General features: G+C 38.3%; 1 protein-coding gene and 1 long non-coding RNA gene across 3 annotated transcripts in view; one reads left to right on the forward strand and one right to left on the reverse strand.

Moving 5' to 3' along the window:
* Positions 1 to 17036, forward strand: part of CCDC141 (coiled-coil domain containing 141) — a 175355-nt gene that overhangs the window by 147088 nt on the left and 11231 nt on the right. For both annotated transcript variants that reach the window (XM_077883463.1, XM_077883462.1), the window contains exons 18-21: positions 7974 to 8114; positions 8876 to 9070; positions 10478 to 10661; positions 13396 to 13508. In XM_077883463.1, the coding sequence (XP_077739589.1) occupies positions 7974 to 8114; positions 8876 to 9070; positions 10478 to 10661; positions 13396 to 13508 (633 nt within the window). The remainder of the gene's footprint in view (positions 1 to 7973; positions 8115 to 8875; positions 9071 to 10477; positions 10662 to 13395; positions 13509 to 17036) is intronic.
* LOC144304871 (uncharacterized) lies at positions 3502 to 15371 on the reverse strand. The gene is made up of 3 exons (XR_013371864.1): positions 15252 to 15371; positions 5262 to 5321; positions 3502 to 4059 (listed from the first exon to the last, which is right to left on the reverse strand). It is a non-coding gene; the product is annotated as an uncharacterized LOC144304871 (long non-coding RNA).

Below are 17036 nucleotides of genomic sequence, written 5' to 3' on the forward strand. Positions count from 1 at the left end.
CCTCTGCACCCGTGCACACCCTCACAAACACATGCTCCCACCCCCTCTCCCTCAATTCTACCCAAACACCAACCCCCAAATGTGTCGTGAGCCCCAATAGCCTTCCTCTAAACTTTCCATTTAAATAAACTTCTTTTGGGGTGAGAACACAGATCAGGATGGCAAAACATAGACCCTGGTTTTTGAGAATTGACAAGCACAATACAAAGTACTGCAGTTCTGGACTTGTCTCCATTTAGAGCAAAATGTTTCTGAGTCCATCAGTCACAAGTCCGTTACAAAGGCGGGTGGAAGTGATAAACCTTCTCGAATGTTCTGTTTATGCCCAATGTACACAATCTGGGCCCAGCAAGTATCAAATATTCAGACAACATTAGCTCCCAGACTAACATGTGAGTCACTAGACTGGGGTGATGGTCCAGCTGTGCAGTGCTCCTTCCTGTAGGCCGCACGTCCCCAGACTACAGGCAGGTGCAGAGAGTGAGCAGGAGAGAGGCAGAGAGCACGAAAGGCCACACAGGCCCCAGGGCCTACAGCCACGGACTGCAGACTTGCCGCTCAGACTCTGTGTTGCAGGGAGACGTTCTGGGCTAGAGATTCATTCGGGGTTCAACCCAGAGTGTAGCCTACCCTCTGTGGCCTCTTCTGGTTTCAGCTAACACCACACATTCACATCTTGTTAGAGAAAACATCATTCTCCCCAAGTCTGCAACACGTAGATTTGCAGGCTTGCAAATAATTTTTTTTACAACCTTTCCCCCCAAATTTACCTTCTTGCTTCCCTTCCTCCTCGTCCTTCTACCCTTTCCTCAACCCCTCCCCTTCCTCCTTGTCTTCTTCCTTCTTTGTCTTCTTCTTCGGTAAACTTTTGTTTTGCCAAAGATCTCTCCCTCTGCAGGGATGTGCAGCTGTACACTAACCGAAACCACAAGTGGAAGAGGCCCAGGGTTCTTCCCAGCAGTCCCAGGGCTCAGTTTCCCTCTTTCTGAAGTGCTGTGGCATTTATGGAGCTGTTCAGACCCTTCCCACAGTGGTTCTATTTACAGGCTGCCTCGTGAGGAGCCTCTGCTGGGAGCCAGCCAGCTGGGATGACAGATGTCCTCTGTAGTCACAGTAGGGACGCCCCAGGATTGTCTGTACCATAATGAGCAAGCAGATACATGGAGGAATCAGATATCACTTTAACATAATCTTAAACATTAAGAGAACTGGTCTTCCGCATTTCTTTCCACTTCCTATCCAGCTAATCTTCGGTGTGGGTTATAATTTCACATTTAAAGGATCTCTGAGAATCTTTGGTCCTTTTTTCCTTTCCTTCTTGTAGAAAAATAGTAGGCATGTCACAGTGTAGCGCCCACACCCTGGACTTTCCAACTACAAGCCTAGTGGAAAAATAATCAGAAGGAATATTTTTAGTGCACTTTAGTAAAATAAATATACATACACTCTAGTTTGTATTGTGAATATCAGACTCCAGATGAGTAGATTCCAAGTGGTGATATAATATTTATACACCTAGACATTTTTATTATATTATCATTATTAATACTTGGTGTAGGTACTTAAGACATTACAAAACATTAAAACAGCATGTCACACTACTTTTTTGTGTTAAAAAAATAAAGTCACCCTACCAGGGAACGAGAGCAAATATCGCATTTTACTTTTTAAGTTGATTTGAAAACATGTTTCGCTTCTAATATTCTTCAAGTGCTTCTTGAACGTTCACAAACTCTGAGTTAAAATAGATTTGGGGAGATCTCAACGTCAACACATCTTAGTTTTTAACAGGAGAAAACTGAGGTGAGGATTTGCATTTGAGCAGTGTGCCCCCACCCTGCAGAGTTTCTGTTCGTGGTGTGTTGAGGAGTCAGCTTTGGGCCAGAAGCTCATCTCTTGGTCATCATTTCTCAGACAGCAACACATTGTTGCTTGCTAAACTCAGAGTTCCCCACTTACTGCTTTAGCCCACTCAACCACTGCATGATCTGATGTGCCGTGGACGCTTTATATATGCTGTCCTCGTCTAGCCTTGTTTCCTTGCGCATCCTTACAAGCTATTTGTTTACAATAGCACAATTCATTTGGTCATTTCAACCAAAATTACTTTTTGATGATGCCCTAACTAATTTATGTGATTACAACTGCACTAAAAGCTAGCGGAGGCCTCGGTACCTCAAAGCAAAATAAAGTGAGGTGCTCTAAATGTGATCTTTTTTCTTTTTTTTTACATGATGTGATATTTTTTAAACAAAAGAACCATGGTTCTGTGCCTTGATTATCTTTTGGTAAAATATTATTATTTTCTCATTTCGTACACTACACAAAACAGAAGAAATTGGTAAAATCTCATTTTTTCCATGTCTATCTTCACAACCTTCAGACTGCCCAGATTTTGTGGAGTTTTTTTTCCCACTCGTTTCACACAAAAATACATTTGTATGCATGGATGTTGAATTTCACTATATATGTTCTTGCCTGGCAACATAAGTAAGCTGTTAATACACAAAGTGCATTATAGACATTCTCGGTGAGAATACGTGGCAGGCCATCTTTTGTTACTCATTCTGTTACACGTCTTCGTTTAGAAACATAGTAAGTTAATATGAAGCATGTTTCCTGTCTGCAACCTGACCAAAAAAATTACTTTTACATTTACATAATGTTAATGGAAATTTGTAACTGGAGTCTCATTATGGGTCACAATTACTTTGCTGGAAAAAAAATAGCAATGACAGAACTGGGTTGGGATCCATTCTCTCAAAATAAGTCTTGCAAACAAGCTTTCTTATAATTATATTACTTTAGCCTGAAATTTTTACACTGTAGCAACATCTTACCCATCAGGAAGGAAGTGGAAAAGGATGCGGTGTATATATAGGTATATTCCATATGTCAGAGTCTCCTGTTCCAATTACACAAATTTTTTTTTTGTCAATTTGGATAAATTGGTCATCTGAGTTCCAGGGATTAAAAGCAGATTAGAAGCAGTAAATTAGAATAGGGGAAGAGACACAGAGCCAACTAATAAAATAAAACTTCCTGACATCCCATAGCACTTTGCTATTGACAAAATGACCTTGGAGAGTCACCCGCTGGCAGGATAAGAAGCAGCAAAAGAGTGCACGGCCAGATATAGCATGCAGTGGGGCATCACTGTGGTGTAGTGCAGAGAATTATTATTTTCTAGATTGATAACCCTAACTCATCATTTTAAGAAAAAAACCAAACTATCATCATTTGACACATATCACCAACGTGGCTATTGTGTACTGGACCATAAGAATACAAAACTCCTGAGGAAACATGGAGTCCAGAGTGAATTAAAGCCCATAGAATTTAAGTCATGGCCAGCGTGACCAGGCCATACCATGGGTCCATTGAAAGGATATATATAAGAGAATAGAAATTTGTTCTGAAAATGTCCATCCCAGAGGCTTAAAATGTGTTAAAAGTTTACTGTTTCACATCTGCAAAGTGACCCTTTTTCTTTTTTTTTTTTTTAATTTTTATTTATTTATGATAGTCACAGAGAGAGAGAGAGAGAGAGAGAGAGAGGCAGAGACACAGGCAGAGGGAGAAGCAAGCTCCATGCACCGGGAGCCCGATGTGGGATTCGATCCCGGGTCTCCAGGATCGCGCCCTGGGCCAAAGGCAGGCGCTAAACCACTGCGCCACCCAGGGATCCCATCGTTACCATGTCCAGAAAATATCACAAACATAATATGAACACACAGAACTTGCAGGATGGAGAAAAGAGCCATTCCTGAGACACACTGCCATCTCCAATGTCAAATGGAGCAATCGTCTTCTCTCTCCAGGCTGTCCCACTTGTGCCACCGCAGGGCTTGCCTGGAGCACAGGAGGACAGAAGCCAAGGGGGCCTTGTCTTGAAATCTCTCCAAGCCTTAAGCTTAATAGTTTGTCCATAATAATCGTAGCAAATCATTCAGGTTGAATTATAAATCTTTGGGTCCTTTCATTTCAAATTCAGGCATCCCTGGGAGTTGGTAACTGCGAAGCCTTCCATTGCTGAAAATGAGCATTGGAAGCTTTTTCCTGGAGTGGGCAAAAGGATGGGCAAGAAATGAAACTCATGAAGGGAACGTTAAGAGAAATGGACTATTTGTTTTGTATTTTGCTTCTGGCCAAACCTGTGCCATAGTTCCAATGAAGGCTTTATTTTTTATTTTTAATTATTTTTTAATTGGCTCCATGCCCAACGTGGAGCCTAACGTGGGGCTTGACCTCACGACCCTGATCAAAACCTTAGCCAAGATCAGGAGTCGGATGCTTAACCAACTGAGCCACCCAGAGGGCCCCAAAAGGCTTTTGTTTTTAATGCATTTCCTTAGTTTTAAAATGTCCCATGTCCCTCACATAAATTGGCCTTGCCAACAACAAACTCACAATAATACATTCTTATGCCAAACCAGCCCCAACCAGCTTAGTCAAGACTAAGAATAACAATCCAGCCTGGTCGTCATCAGCCTCTTTTGCTTTCTGCTTCTTCTCAAAGAAGCTTTGTTTATTCCTAACCCTGAGAGAAGCTTACAGCTCCCTGGGAAATATGGTGAAGATGTTCATTCTGTTAGTTGCAAGAGAACTACAATTGTAAAGGCTTAATTTTATTCCTAATCATGACTCTATTAACTTAATTCCATAACAAATATGGAGGATCTGACCAAGTGGAAAGATAGGAAAATCACACCATTTGTTAGGGAAAAAAAAATTTCTCTTAGTATTTTAAAGATTTTTAGAATTTTTATTAATATGGATTATCACAACATTTAAATTTTTTTAATAGGGTAAAATACCCTGCCCCAGCTTTGGGTGTTTTTTTCTGCCTGAGTGCTCCAATTGAGCAGTTGTCTTGGCCATTTTCACCATTCCCCATTGTTGACAAGCTAACTAAAGTTAGAAACAGCTGCAGGAACAATGATCCCATAGCCAAGCAAACATGGCACTCAGTTCCTTTAAAAATATGATCTCAAGTTATATGGGGATTAGATGGGAAGTTAAGTTTTCATGTTGGAATATGCAGGTAAGAAATGTAAGCACAGTTAGATTTTCCTGAAAATCTAGTTGTTAAACGTACTTCGTTCATGCTGCCTTCCACTTGTGTCTGCAATAGTCTTAAATTTGAGCTGGGATAGGCACAAGATTTAAAATAAATTTTTTTAGGACCAAGAGAGAAAAGTGCCAGCAACTTTGTCAAAGGAGCTCATGTGTCAGAAAGAAGCTGATTCCATTTCACATACCCATAGCGCCATGAATACTCTTTGGTCTTATAAATCATCTTCAGTGGAAGGGCATACATTCTGCAGCAACAGAAATAAAATTGTGCTCATCATTTATCAGTCTTAAATTTTTTGATCCAAAGTAGATTTAAAATTTCATGGTTTAGAATTACAATATTAAGGCTCAAGCCTTTCTCCCTTCATCACACAGTTTTCAAATAGAAGTTGATCTTTCCCATTTAAACTAGCAGACATAACCCAGTGATTATGAGATTGATGATAGAGCCCCTCTTCCTTTCTCTAGACTGAAGTTTATAATATAGATCATGTTCCAGTAAGAGAAAAAAAGAGTATAAAATTTTATTTTCCAATGATAGATATTAGTGAGTGACAGGACATATATTTTCCCTTTTCTTTTTTCTTTTATTCTGCTTATTTTTATTTAAAATAAAAATTATTTTTAATTGCGGTAAAATACACATAAAATTCACCACCTTAACCATCTTAAGGGTAAATGATATTAAGTACTTTCACATTGTTCTATCCATTTCTAGAACTTTTTAATTATCCCAAACAGAAACTCTGTACCAGTTAAGCAGTAACTCTCTACTGGGGACATGTTTTTTAATACAAGAATCTGTGTATACCTATAGTTGCAGGTTATGACTTTGAGGAGAAGAGTTCCTGCCAAAGTTTAATGTGAATAACTCAGGATGTAGTCCCTTTATTTATTTATTTTTAAAGATGTCATTTATTAATAAGATACAGAGAAAGAGGCAGAGATAGAGGCAGAGGGAGAAGCAGGCTCCCTGCAGGGAGTCAGATGGGGGACTCGATCCCAGGACACCAGGATCATGCCCAGAGATGAAGGCAGACTCTCAACCACTGAGCCACCCAGGTGTCCTGGATATAGTCCCTTTATATCTCAATCCCATTTGTCTTTTCTCACTAGAATCGAAGACATGTGTATTAAAACACTGAATTTCAAAGAATTTAAATATTTTAGATTTTATTTAGTATTTTTAAATATTTAAAATTTAAATTTCATATTAATTGGTTATTTCATAAGTATGCCAGTTGAACACGATCTTCTCAAATATTTTTGTGAGTTCTAATAGCGAAATAGTTTCCACCTTTCTAGGATGTTACTGATTTATCAATTTAAATGTTTAATATGATCTCTGTGGTTGGCTTAATTGGTAATTTAAAATTAGTATTCAACAATTTCATTTACCATATAAAATAAACAACACTGATTAAGTATAGGTATGTCAGAGGAAAAAATTGAATCTGCATAATAATTTCCATATATGCAAGTCTGCTTGGGCCTTTATAGATAATTATCTCCAAGAAATGTTACAGATAAGGTCAAGGTTCCATTATTACAATATGCGGAATTTGAAATAAGCATTTTGAGAAAGCAAATATTTTTAGGGCAGATATGTTTTCTATGCATTACAAGGCTAAAACCTAGCATGTACACAGCCTTTATTTCCTTCCAAATAATTTATTTGCTGTCATTGAAAAGAATTTTAATGTGTCTCTGACTTTTCTTATCATAGCTCAAATTTATCAACCATGACATTGTTCATTTTTTGCTGTTAAATGCTTCCATATAATCTGAGAAGGTTTATGTTTTTCTTTATATTTCTCTTTACTGATAATGTAAAGAGAGAGTTGCCTGTCAATATGTTTATCTCTCTCGAATATGGAAAAGGGCATGGAAGGTGGTGTGTTTAATGGAACTGGACTGCTTAGAACTTTGGTTCACTGGTAAAGTTGAACTGTGTGTTCTTAAGGCGAGCTTAATGCATGCCCTACTCTCAGTTCATTGCCATAGGCTCTGTTTATACACAAGCTAGCGTTGCCATCAGTGGTGATGCTGTCACTTTATTTTCCATCTTGGAAGGACATCTGAAGTTAGTGGCCTATATCTAAGAAGGAAAGATCTTCAGGAAACTTCTAATGAAAAATAATTCTTTGGCTGAATTTGGGCAAATAAAATATTTTTGCTACTAAATCTCATATCGGGTCCCCTCTTTTATCCTACTTATGTTCTCAGTGGTCTGAATGTCAACTCTTTATTGACCTCTGCAACAGGATCAGCTCATTGGAGCCTGATAAATTCATGCCTTGATGCTAGAAGAAAGCCCCAGGAGGCAGAAGGATCTGGGGCAAGTGCTAGCATACGGAGAACAGAATGAATGGGAAACACGATGTCAAATAAATACAAATAAAAAAATTAGAGTTGTTGAGAATCTATGACATGTTAAAAACTTGCTTTTTTGGAGGCCAAAGGATATTTTATATTTATAAATCTAATTGTAAATTACAAATCAAGGTTCACCTGGGTGGCTCAGTTGATTAAGCATCCGACTCCTGATTTTTGGCTCAGGTCATGATCTCAGGGCCGTGAGATGGAGCCCCGCTTCAGACTGCACACTGGGTGTGGAGCTGCTTAAGATTCTCTCTCTCCCTCTCCCTCTGCCCCTCTTTTGCCACTTCTCAAAAAAATTACAAATCAAATAGTACAAAGAACATCTTAGATTTTGGGGATATATTTAAATTCACATTATGTGTTTACTTAGCCGACTTGTTTCCTATTGAAAAATCACTGAATACATTTGGAAGATTATAAATATTTTGAAGTGTTAAGATTTTTTTATTTATTACAAGTCAGTGTCAGTGTCCTCATTTTAAGCAAATCATCTGTTTCTTTTTATCGAACTGCAGCTCAAAGAGTCATTCAAAGATATCAAAAAGAAATTCAACAATTTAAAATTTAATTACACTAAGAAAAATGAAAAAGCTCGGAATCTAAAGGCTCTTAAGAATCAAATTCAACAAGTCGATGCTCATGCTGAAAAGATACAGGTAAAGAGAAAATGTGAGTGGTGTGTTTGTGTGTGCATGTCTGTGTGTATGTGTGTACATGCACTACTACAATTATTGCAAAGTCATTCTGCGTTTCAATTCTAGAAGCCTAACCGTTGGGCTTTTTTGCAGCATTGGGACTCAGAAGGTGGTTTTCCACTTTTGTAGCAGTTAAGTTCCTCGCATAAAATGTATACGTTATCTCGAGGCAGCTCTAGGATGGATCCTACCAAACCTACCCAGCCTCTCTGCTTCCGTTCTTCCCCACCACACGCATACACACGCACACGCATGCACGCACATCCATGTACACACCTCTCTATACCCCTTTTCCTCTGCTTGCACCTGCTTCTGTCAGGAACTTCCTCCACTACTCCCGGAACTTCTTGTTCTACCTTGATTACCACATGTACCAGCTAGATTCTTTGAATACCTTTCCCAGGAGACAATGAGCTCCCTGAAGATAGTAAAATATTTTATGATCAATGTCTTTTAAAAAAAATCATAATATAATTCTTGAAATCTGGAATAGGACCTGGTATACAGTGAATTTTCTATATGATTTTGACGCTGCATCAATAAACTATGTGGAAGAAAACCCATTCTTTCCAAAATGCATTTGTGATCATTATGATTTTAATATATTATCATGGAGAAAGCTGCAAAAACTTCCCCAAGTTTTTCTCTCAATATGTAATCATCAGCTAGCCTCATAAAAAAAAATGGGAAGTTATTTTAAAACTGTTTCTTTTTTCACACAGGCTTTGAAAAGGAAAATGGAAAAAATTGAGAAGAAGACTTCTAATTCTTTCTTAAATTATCCAAATAATAAAGTTAATGTTCTTTTGGAAGCCATGAAGGATTTGCAAAAACATGTGGATGATTTTAACAAAGTTGTGATGGATTATAAGTTGAATTTGGACCTGACTGAACATCTCCAGGAGACAATAGAAGAGGTATCCTCTTCTTGCTGTAATGGTATCCATATGTAATGCTTTTAAAAATTGCTCTGCTACCCTAAAACAATGTTGCAGCAGTTAATTTTGTTATTAAATCTATGCATCATCCTCCTCTTCATGATTATTTCCTTAGGATGATTTCTTAAAATAGAATTGTTAGACTGAAGTGGATAAATGTCACAAGGTTTGATTGTATTGTCCAGTTGTTCTTCAGAAAGATTTTACTAATTTACTTTTACCAGCAACGTATAAAGGTTTCTCATTTCTCCATGACTCCATCAAGTCAAGATGTTTCACTATCACAGAATTATGCTTACTGCCTGCTATCTTTTTAAAATATTCAAAATGACTTATTTCACAAAATTTGAAAATATTTAGAAAGAAACCTTAATGCTGGGATTTGTCAGGTACAAAAATTGTTAGTGGTGTTATTTTTGTTTCTGTCAAGAGGATAAATGGCAGAGTATGCATGAACTATATGAAATTGGACAAGTTAAAGTTATTATTTGCACATTTCATATTGAAGAAATTCCACACTTGAAGTTCTTTGTGGCCCATTATCCTGTGATACAAAATGTCTCTCTTTACCACGGATGCAGCAGCTTTTAGATGTAACACCACACTAAGGAAGATGAGGATGATCATTCTTCTATATCTGATACACAGGTTTGCTGTGGCTCCATGGCACTTATTTAAAGCCGGCTCCTAACAGAGTCATGTGTTTCTATTTCTCACTCATCATAACTGCTCTGGCCTTGGTCAGACACATTCCTTCCATCACAGTTACTTAGTACTTTTTGGTGAGAAACTGTCTCAATTCTCTATTGTGCTTTTCAAATATTGAGTACAATATTCGAAAATATTGATTTGAGTACCTTCTATTTTAAAAAAATGGTTAAATACTGTTCTTTAGATAATACTTCCTCAATCCATAGACTACATCTCGTTCTTAAAAGAGAATTTATTTATTTATTAGAGTGTTAATTAGGCAGTGCTTTATCCATATCTTGTTAATAATTTCAGTTAATTTGCTTGATTTTGCACATTTGGGCTTTTTCTCTTTTCTTTTAGCTGATAATTTGAATTCTTCTTAGTGTCATATGCTTTTTTATATTGCCTGTTCTTATAAGTCTGCAATGTTCTTAGGAAGTATATTTCAGGCAAATCTAAGAAGGCGGGGAAGGCAAATGAATTTCCATACCTTTATTTTCTTATCTAACTCTAATACCTTAGTGCAGAAGCATATGATCATATTTTGATATTTTCCTTATTATGACTTAGAAAGTTCAAACTAACATGATTATAAAGTTGGAGGAAATTGAAATGTGATACTTTAGTGGTCAAGATGAAGAACTTTAGAAGGATGGCATCTCTTTAATCTGTGCTTTATCCCATTTAATTTAGTGTCATTTTTGGTATGAAGACGCAAGTGCCACAGTTATAAGAGTTGGAAAATATTCCACAGAGTGCAAGACAAAGGAAGCTGTGGAAATTCTCCACCAGCAGTTCAATAAGTATATCATGCCTTCAGTGCCTCAGCAAGAAGAAAGGATTCAGGAGATCAGTGACCTAGCTCAGCGCTTATACGGTGAGGTCTCTTTTAAAATATCCAGCATTTGCCATTGAACAAATCTGTAGCGAACCTAACCCAGCAGAAAGCAGAGCAAGGCAAGCCCTCAGGGTCCTCACTACAGCAATTATTCAGGCAAGAGACTCAAGATAAGAGCCCGTATCTACAAAAGTAAACAGTAGGGAATAGAGGAAGGAGCTTCTGCCTGCAGGAGAAGAAGCCTTTGGATTTTAACTATCTTGTGTAAACCCTCCTTCTCTATTCTCTTTTCTCCCCTATTCCTGTTGATCATCCCCAGGGTAAGAAAACCACAACAATGCTCTGCTTCTGTAGATAAAAAAAAAAAAAAAAAAAAAAATCTCATCTCCACTAGGGTGATTTCTTGAAAAACATGTAAAACTCCTCATAACACTTTAATGAGGTATAAAGCTGAGATTGAAGTCTGCAGCGCTCATATTTCCATGAGGGGTGTAGTTTGTGGATTTAAGAAACAGCTGGTTTGGCTTGTGGATTTAAGAAATGGTTCCCTTGCCTTCCTCTCATTTGTGGGATAAACAGGAGAACTCAAATTATCATGTCACTGGTTCTGCTTTTCTCTTCTCCAGGACCAGGAAAGATAAAACAGTTGTCTGTCTCAGGAGTCTTTCTATCTAAAGGAGGCCCTAATTTAAGAAGCCCTCTGGGCGATGACAGTCCTTGGGGGTGCTGAGGTACAAGTTTCATGAATCCCCTGATGCTGTTCCTGTAGACAGGGGTAGTTCCCAGTGGCCAGGCAAATCTAGCCCAGAAGGCAGATAGCAATGGGGGGAGGGGAGCAAAATGCTTCAGCTGGCTGCCCACATTGCGGCCAGGTGGGTATTTTCTCAAGTGACATAGAACGCTATCCACGTATAACTATAAAAATGCATAGAACCATATGTACTGTAATACAGAGAACAAATTATTTCCAATATCATTATATATTATTTCAGGACATGGTAAATACTCACAAAGACCCGATACTAGTTAAATCCCCCTCCCATCACGCATATCCTGCATCCTGCCTTGCCTGTGTTCCTGGCCCTTGTCACCAACAGACAGATGGATAGTATAGCTATTTGTTTATTGTCTGGCTTTTGCACCAGAGTGTAAGCTCCATGAGAGAAGGGATTTTGCCTCATAGTTTCCTGCTTCATGGTACATACTAGGTGCTTCACAAATATTTGATGAATAAATGAATCATTGAGTGAATACCTTGAACAAATAAGATGAATGGCATGAGTCTTCATCTGCTGAGTATGGAAGCTATGCAATTCTTAACATTTGCAGTAAGTGAGAAGTGTTAGGATTATTGTATTAACTCTTGGAGGCCACCCAAGCATCACTGGACCCGGCATTGTAATGCAAATAAATGTAGCTCAAAAAATTGTTTTGAGTACCTATTATGTCCAAGATAATATGATTGATATAAAGACAAATAAAACTTAGTTCCTTCATTTAAGAATCCACTGCCTACGCCTGGACGTTGGTAAATGCAGTGAGAAAGGTGATATGAAAAGTGTGTATTGGTTCATGAGGGTTAGCATCACAAAACACCACGGCCTGGGGGGAGCAATTCGTTTCCTCACAGTTCTGGAGGCTGGAAGTCCAGGATCACAAGACCACAGCGCTGCCCGGGTTGGTGTCACCTGCAGCTCCTCTCCTCGGCTGGCAGCTGGCTGCCTTCTCGCTGCCCTTTCACATGGGCTTCCCTCTGCACCCACCCTTCTCTTGGGTCGCTCCCTCATCTTACACGGTGGGATCCAGTCATCCTGGGTTAGGGTCCCAGCTTGATGGCCTCATTTTAACTTAATCACCTCTTTTGAGATCTTATCTCCAAATGTAGCAGCAATCTGAGATTGGGGCAATCGGGCTTCAACATAGGAGAATTCTGGAGGAGACACAATTCAGGCTATCCCAGTGTGAAAAGGTTTAGTCTAAACCTCACAGTCTATAATCTCGGTTTCAAATCCCTACTTCTGCAATTATTGTCTGGGTAACCTGAAGAGGCTCTTTGGGCCTCAGTTTCCTCATTTGTAAAATGCAATAATAGAGCCTTGAGAATCCGAGGGTAATTACATTAATGCTTATCCATAAAGTGCTTATCCATAGTCACATAGTAAGCACTCACTACGTGGTAGCAATTTTTATTATTATTCCAGCAGAGAGAGAGTAAATTTAGGTGGGGGATGATTAAGAACACTTGACTGAAGATATCGGTATTTGGAGTAGACAGCAGGGAGGGGGCCAAGGGCACTCCTGGTGTAGGAACTCCTACACTCCACTCTGGCGGTGGGGAGGAGTTGCTGGTTCACTTTGACCAGAGACTAAATATATGAAGGAACTAGGGTGACATACATTCGGGAGAAGATCCTTGAGACCATTTTAGGGAGGGCTTCAAATTCCGGATTGAACAATGACAAGTTCTGAGCAGGAAAAAACGGATTAGAGTGGAACTTTAAGAATATTAACACAGCAGTATGATTTAGGTTACATAAAAGTGACAAGGTTCAGCAAATGTAATCATTTTTCCGAGGTACCTGGTTTGATTTTTTTATTTTTGTTTTTGTTTCAAAAAAATGCCTTCATTCATTTATCTATTCAACAAGTATTTATTAAGCACTTACTGTCTACCAGCTTTTACACCAGACACTGGGGAGGTGAATTAATGCCTGGGATTTTTCTTTTTTTCTGCTAAGGATTTCAAAAATAGTTTTTTGTCCCTTCTCCCCAGGTTTTGAAGAGGGACAGAAATATGCTGAGAAAATCATGGCAAAACACAAAGAAGTTCTTGAATCTATCACTGAATTATGTGTCTCTCTCACAGAGCTTGAAGAAAAGCTGAAGGTAATTTCTTCTTTCCAGAATATGTATTTTTTCAAGGGATATAAATAAAAACGTGTTGATAAGTGTCTTCTGGTGCAAAGATGTTCTAATAGAAATTCTCAAGGGACATAATGTGCACATTTGTTTCACAGCTTTCTAACATAATTATCTGGGTGTTTCTGATAATTAATTCTGTTTCTTTTCCATCACTGCAGAGAAAAATATTGCTGGGAAGGAGGGCTAAACACAATTAAGGTGTCTCATTTACATTTTCATGGATCACATCCTAAAGGATAAATGTGTGCCATTAAAATCAAAGTAAAGTCTGTATTAAGTAGCCTTATGTTTTCATTCCCAAATAATAAATGGAAGGTTTTTTTTTTTCCTTCCAAATCATGGCCCCAGAGAAAATAAAACTAAATCTTCAGGTATTGTATTCACTGAACATTTAGCTTCATGGAAGTATTAAACCAATCATTAGCATCTTTCATGAGATAAAAAGTTGATGAAATAAAGGATAGAGAGAAAATATGTTGATGTCTAATGCTTAGGCAAAATGCAGTTAAAAGACAGAAATACATACATTGTTTTGTCTGTATTTTGTGAAAACTAGTTTCATTAGTACTGTTTGAATGACTGGCTGAAAGAACTGGCTACTTAGGATGGAGAGAATGACTAGATAATTAAAACCATAGGCTTTAGAGTAAAACATAGCTGCTTAGGAATACCAGTTCTCCCAATTCCCCCAATTATTGGATTTGTAATTTGGGGTAAACTACTTCATGTCTTTGAGTCTCAGTTTCTTGATCTGTACAATGGAGTGAACAGGGGAAAGTAATCACAGAGTAACCCTGAGGATTAAATGTGAAGAAACCCGTGATTATCATGATCATTGTTGATATTGAGACGTAAGGGTGCTCTTGTAGTTCAGAGCAGAATTGTATTTCTAGCAACCATTTTCTTCTTTGTGAATTTCCATGTCATAAATTTGAGGACCCAGTCCATTCAGAATAGTTTGCTAATTGAGGCAGTGACCAACCAAATTATCTTTTTTTCCTTAAGAAACTAGATTTTCAACTTTTTTACTGTTTTATATAACACTGCAATGAACATCTTCATACATATTTTTTCCCTCTTGTGTTATTCCCTACACATAAACTCTCCAGAGCAGATTTGAGTAAATGAGTATGAAGTTGTTAATGTTTCTAATATATATAAGTTAAATTGCATTCCACAAACATTTTACAGTTTTAATGCCACCAGTGATGTATGAATGTGCCATATGTCCTATTATCTTTTTATTATCTTTTTAAATAATGATCATTTCTTCTCCACTTCCACCCAACTCTCTGAGGGTCTGTTTCTTCTCCTGACTTCCAATACATAGCTTGAAAATAGCTGCTTCCTCTGACTCTTTGCTCTTTATGATCTTTACATCAGCCCTTCCATTTCCTTTGTACATCTTCAAGTGAGATCCACTTAACAAAATTTACTCTTATCCATTTCTGCTTTTCACCTTCATAGCCATTCTTTCTGAAATTTCTTGTCATTCCCTCTGCCCACTTCCTTGTTCCCATTCTTTTCACATCCCTTAGTCAGGATGGTACCCTCTTTTTCTCATTTTTCAACCCATCACTTGGGTTCCCTTTTTCACTAGTCAGGAGCCTCCGATTATATACTCTAGCTGGATTACCCTTTCTAAATACAACTGCTAGTATCATTTTTACACCCAAAGTACTTCACTACAAATTGTTCATTGCTTACCAAATTTAGTTGAAACTTTAGGCTTTCCAATGTTCTGAGGCTGTCTTTCCAAATTAGTGTGCTGCTTTATTCATTGTAGGTCCCTGTCTCACTGGTCTACTACCCCACGTTCCTGAGTTTTCTGCTTTTAAACTTTTATGTACATGACCTTCTCTCTCTGCTTATCTAAATGTTACCATGTCTCAAAGCCAAACCCAAGTGCTGCCTCCTCTGCCAACTCCTTTGCTGGCTGTGTCCCTGCCTTTCTGATCCCCAGAGCACTTGTGTTCTTTCCTACTATAATGGTCACATATAACTACCATTACTACCCCAACCTGTCTACTTGGTTACACCTGAGGAAACCTTTGGCTCTGTTGAGTTTAGGGTCCCACACAACATTTAACACTGTGCTTTGCCTAAAGCAGGTTCTCCAGAAAGAGTTTTGGCATTTGTTGTAAAAACTCAAAGGATTGGTACAGAGAAGAAGAATCATTCAATAGCTCAAAAAGGTTTGATTTGGGTGCATATAAAAATGAGGAAGGGCCTCTCTGGCAAGAGATACATGCATCAGCAAGGCTCTTACAAGTTACAGCCTGAACAAAAGCTTGTCAAAGAATGCTTACTAACACTTTACAGATGTTTGCATGAGAGCATAAATGTCTAGTTTTTATGTTTTTAAGGTTGATGCTTTGTTTTGTAGGGGTTATTAAAAATAGGCCCAGAAATCCCTAGCGAGGCTGAAATAGTGATAATGATCCTTTCCATTTGTATAACAATTTGAGATTTACAAAGGCTTTTCATATATATTACTTCAGTGATTTCTAAATAACCTTGTGATGGTGGTGAGGCAAATGCTGTTTTCCTTACTTTATTTATTTACATTAAAGATTTTATTTATTTATTCTAGAGAGAGACAAGGAGAGAGTGCACATGAGTGGGGCGAGGTGGGGGTGCAGAGGGAGAGAAGCACAGACTCCTCCGTGCTGAGTCCAGAGCCCAACACGGGGCTCTATCTCAAAACCCTGAGATCATGACCTGAGCTGAAACCAAGAATTGGATGCTTAACCAACTGAGTTACCCACATGCCTGATTTTCCTTGTTTTAGAGGTGAAGTTCAAAGATGGTAAAAGTACTTCGCCTGGGGCCTCACCATCAGTAGTGGTGGGATCTAGAATTAAATGCAATTCAAAATCTAGCATTCTTTCCACAACAACTACCATTTTGAAATTAGATATCAAGCGTGTACTAAAGCAGATTAATTTATCCACTAACACCAACCAGATTAAGTTTTAGAGTTAGACTGAAAGCTGAATCTCTCCCTGAAATCTCTGAGTTCATTAGCATGTGGACTTTGAGGAGTGTGCTATTTCTTTAAGGCCCATCTAATGACCATGTCTGGGTGGAATAGAGAATGTTCTGGTGTGGTGTAATCAATCATCCTAAACTTGGTTTACCTGAGGCTCCTTTCACCTTTACCAAGTCTTCTCAGCCCTCACAGGGGCTCCCCAGCAGCTTGCAAACCCTGTACTTCCATGACTAAAACAGCTCCATGAAATAATAATAATAATGAGCAAGATATCATCACCCACATTAAGCGTGGTTTTCATGTTTTGTTCTCATTTTTTTTTCTTTATCACACCCAGTGATATTTTCTTCCTCTCTTCACGAATCTCTCAAACATTTGCTTATGTAAATTCTTGGGATTTCCTCTTTGTTCTCCACCAAAATCTTCAGACATTTCTCCTCATCACTGCTCCCGCAGACTCTCCTAATGGCTTAGACCGCCATGCACAATGATCCTTTCTC

Source organism: Canis aureus, chromosome 34 (assembly GCF_053574225.1).
Source record: "Canis aureus isolate CA01 chromosome 34, VMU_Caureus_v.1.0, whole genome shotgun sequence".
NCBI lineage: Eukaryota > Metazoa > Chordata > Mammalia > Carnivora > Canidae > Canis > Canis aureus.